General features: G+C 39.3%; 1 protein-coding gene across 1 annotated transcript in view; it reads right to left on the bottom strand.

The window, feature by feature from the left end:
- Nucleotides 1-497: 497 nt before the first annotated feature.
- The window catches only part of LOC125042499 (engulfment and cell motility protein 2-like), a 12,979-nt gene continuing 10,296 nt past the window's right edge, over nucleotides 498-3,180 (bottom strand). The window contains exons 12-16 of the mRNA XM_047638141.1: nucleotides 2,948-3,121; nucleotides 2,678-2,780; nucleotides 2,228-2,406; nucleotides 1,627-1,763; nucleotides 498-1,419 (exon numbers count right to left, since the gene is read on the bottom strand). Coding sequence (XP_047494097.1) covers nucleotides 1,256-1,419; nucleotides 1,627-1,763; nucleotides 2,228-2,406; nucleotides 2,678-2,780; nucleotides 2,948-3,121 — 757 coding nt within the window. The 3' untranslated portion in view covers nucleotides 498-1,255. The remainder of the gene's footprint in view (nucleotides 1,420-1,626; nucleotides 1,764-2,227; nucleotides 2,407-2,677; nucleotides 2,781-2,947; nucleotides 3,122-3,180) is intronic.

The raw sequence follows: 3,180 nt of genomic DNA, 5'->3' as shown, positions 1-3,180 counted from the left end.
AACAACAAAAAGAAGAAGAGATAAAGGAGGAGGATGGGCAAAAAATAATAATCTATCCTTATGGTTCTTAATTGCACTACTTGACACTAGACTTCATGACACTAGAGGCATGATATGTGACCCAGGTGGGAATAATAATAGCACTTTATTAGACTAGGGAAAGCATGCACCAATGCACCACTACAGCTGAAGACCAGGAGTACAAAGAGGAATATCTCTGAGTACAAAAATGGGTTAAAGTGACTGTGTGTGTGTGTGTGTGTGTGTGTGTGTGTGTGTGTGTGTGTGTGTGTGTGTGTGTGTGTGTGTGTGTGTGTGTGTGTGTGTGTGTCTGTGTGTGTGTCTGTGTGTGTGTCTGTGTGTCTGTCTGTCTGTCTGTCTGTCTGTCTGTCTGTCTGTCTGTCTGTCTGTCTGTCTGTGTGTGTGTGTGTGTGTGTGTGTGTGTGTGTGTGTGTGTCTGTGTGTGTGTCTGTGTGTGTGTCTGTGTGTGTGTCTGTGTGTGTGTCTGTGTGTCTGTCTGTCTGTCTGTCTGTCTGTCTGTCTGTCTGTCTGTCTGTCTGTCTGTCTGTCTGTCTGTGTGTGTGTGTGTGTGTGAGTGTGAATCGGTATATGTATGTACATCTCTGCATGCTGATGTGTATATGTTGGTGCAAAATTACAATATATTGTGGAATGACCTTGGTCTTTTGAAGAAAAGAAAAGAAAAAAAAATCCTATAAACAAGGCAAAACAGTAATAGCTGTACTACCAAAGACAAAACCGTAATTCTCCATATAATTACAATAATTTCATAACTTTTTTATTTTGTTTATTTTACCTAACCCATAACTGTCACAAGGGACAAATTTTCAAAAGTTGATTTCAGGAAAGTATCTCAATAATATAATTACCTTTTATGAATGCAGGACTGAACACATCCCATAATAATGTTACCCTGACCATGCCAACAGGTGGATGTGATAACAGTAAAGAGAGTGATTGTTTTTGATTGTTGTTTCAATATGATAAAGTTTCAAATCAAAATATAAAACATAACAAAATTCCCCGGGCTCTGTTCTTCACCACCATTTTATAAAAAATATCTTACAGGTGATCAGAGGAAATCACAAATACGGAGTCCTCTGGGTATGACTGAGGGACTTTGTGCTGATGACATGTCCAGTGCCACACAGGACAAAAAACATTCTAAAAAACACTCAACCCTCGTCACTTAATAATGCTCCTTTACAATGGTAGGTTTAACCTCAAGCCTGCCTCAGTTCAGCTGGTAACAGAAGTTGTAATTTGGAGGAGGAGGAGGAATGGGAGGCTCCTGCTGTGGTATAGTGACCCCCTCAGCATCAAGGAGGCGAAGTTTGATCTCCATGTTTAATAGCATCTCCAGGTCCCTGTTGGCTGCTACACTGGGCATTCTCTGACCTGTAACAGGGAGATCGTTCCAATATTTTAGTGTGCTCTAAATGTCAAATAAAGAATAATAATTCCTAGAATAGTCCAGGTGTTTACAATGCATATTAGAATTTCTGAATACAATATAAATTCAATATTATCTTGAAAAAAGGGGAAAAATAAATTGGAATAATAAATAGATATATAAAATAATAAAATGATGCATATAATACTTACGGAGTAGGGCATTTACCCCATCTATCCAGTAATTGTATATGGTTTCCTCAGGAGCAACAAAGTCTAAGCTGTTTGTTTCATTGACATTGTTGCTCTCAAGAATGAGGGAGAAGGCTAATTGCGAAGAACTCTTTTTTCTGTGAAAAAAATTAAAACATAAAATTTATAATTCTGAATTGTGATACATAAAAAATATAACTCATTATTTCCATCTAATCTGAACAGACAGATAGACAGACAGGGTAGACATAGACACACACACATTCTCTCTCACTTACTCACCCTCTCCCTAAATCACAGAATATACAGGTCCATAACACATCTACTCACACATATATGTACGAAGAAACCTGTAACATATAAACATACAAAAACATTCGTATCACACACAAACACAGACAAAGACTCCCTCCTTCTGCACACACTTCTACAAAAAATACAACACAAATACACAGAAACACCTATCCTTATATAACCCTCCTGCCTCCCACTAATGAATCCCCACAAACACATTCAATAAAATTACACATGTATGCATAAACACTCATGCACATCCTCACACATACCCACACATGCACCCAAAATAAACACAGCCACTCACCCCGTCCTATCCTTCATGTGCGGGCACTCCTTCCCTGTCACAATACCCTTGAGATCCACAATGCTGATCTTCTTGGTCAGCTCATCTATGCTTGGCACAGTCTTCTCGTCACAGTCATCGTAGTAGAAGAATTTATGGTTAGGCGATAGGCGGCAGTACCAGAACTTGTCCTTTGCTCGCTACAGGGAGGGGAAAAAAAAAAATTTATGTGTGATTCCAACCTTCTGAAGATGATGAAGAGGAAGATGCAATTGCAAAGGAGGAGTAAGAAGAAAAGAAAGAAGAGGAAGAAGAGGAGGAGGAAGAAAAGGAAGTGGAGGGGAAGGGGGAGGAGGAGGAACAGTAGAGAGAAGAGAGAATGAGAGTAAAGGAATGACAAGTAAAAATAATTCTAAAATCTTTCATGCACATTCATGAAAGTGATAGCTTTAACCATTAAGATTTACTCACCATGCCTCTGCCATATCTAAACCTGGTGCCCTCCACTAGGAACCTCAGGCGATGCTGCTGGATCAGTTCAAGGATTTCCGGCTCCAGCTGCTTTCTCAACTCCCTGTAGAAGACCAGTGACTAATTACAAAACGAATAAGTTGTACCACAAACCGGCAACTAAAGTTTGCAAAAACCTTTATCCACTGAAATCACAATGATCATCTACTACGGTTTTATTTCTTATTGTTTTTTCCAAATCTCTTGTACAGCCAGATCAATTCTGCATACTTGATGGGTGGAGCTTGCATCTCCTGCTCCTCATTGTTAATCCGCTCCTGCTGCCAGAGCTCAGCAATTTCCGCATACGTGAGGCTGTTGATCTTGACTCGGAACTTGTCCAGGGTTGAAGGCAGTTCATTGTTTGTGCGAGTGATCTGGTCACGCACAACACTCAGCACTTTACTGTAATAAATAAACAATAAAAAGTTATAAAAAAAGAAAAAAAAAAATTCAAATTATCT

The sequence above is a fragment of the Penaeus chinensis genome, chromosome 32 (assembly GCF_019202785.1).
Source record: "Penaeus chinensis breed Huanghai No. 1 chromosome 32, ASM1920278v2, whole genome shotgun sequence".
Classification (NCBI taxonomy): Eukaryota; Metazoa; Arthropoda; class Malacostraca; order Decapoda; family Penaeidae; genus Penaeus; species Penaeus chinensis.
The sequence above is the reverse complement of the archived record's forward strand: the minus strand, read 5'-3'. Positions and strand labels throughout refer to the sequence as shown.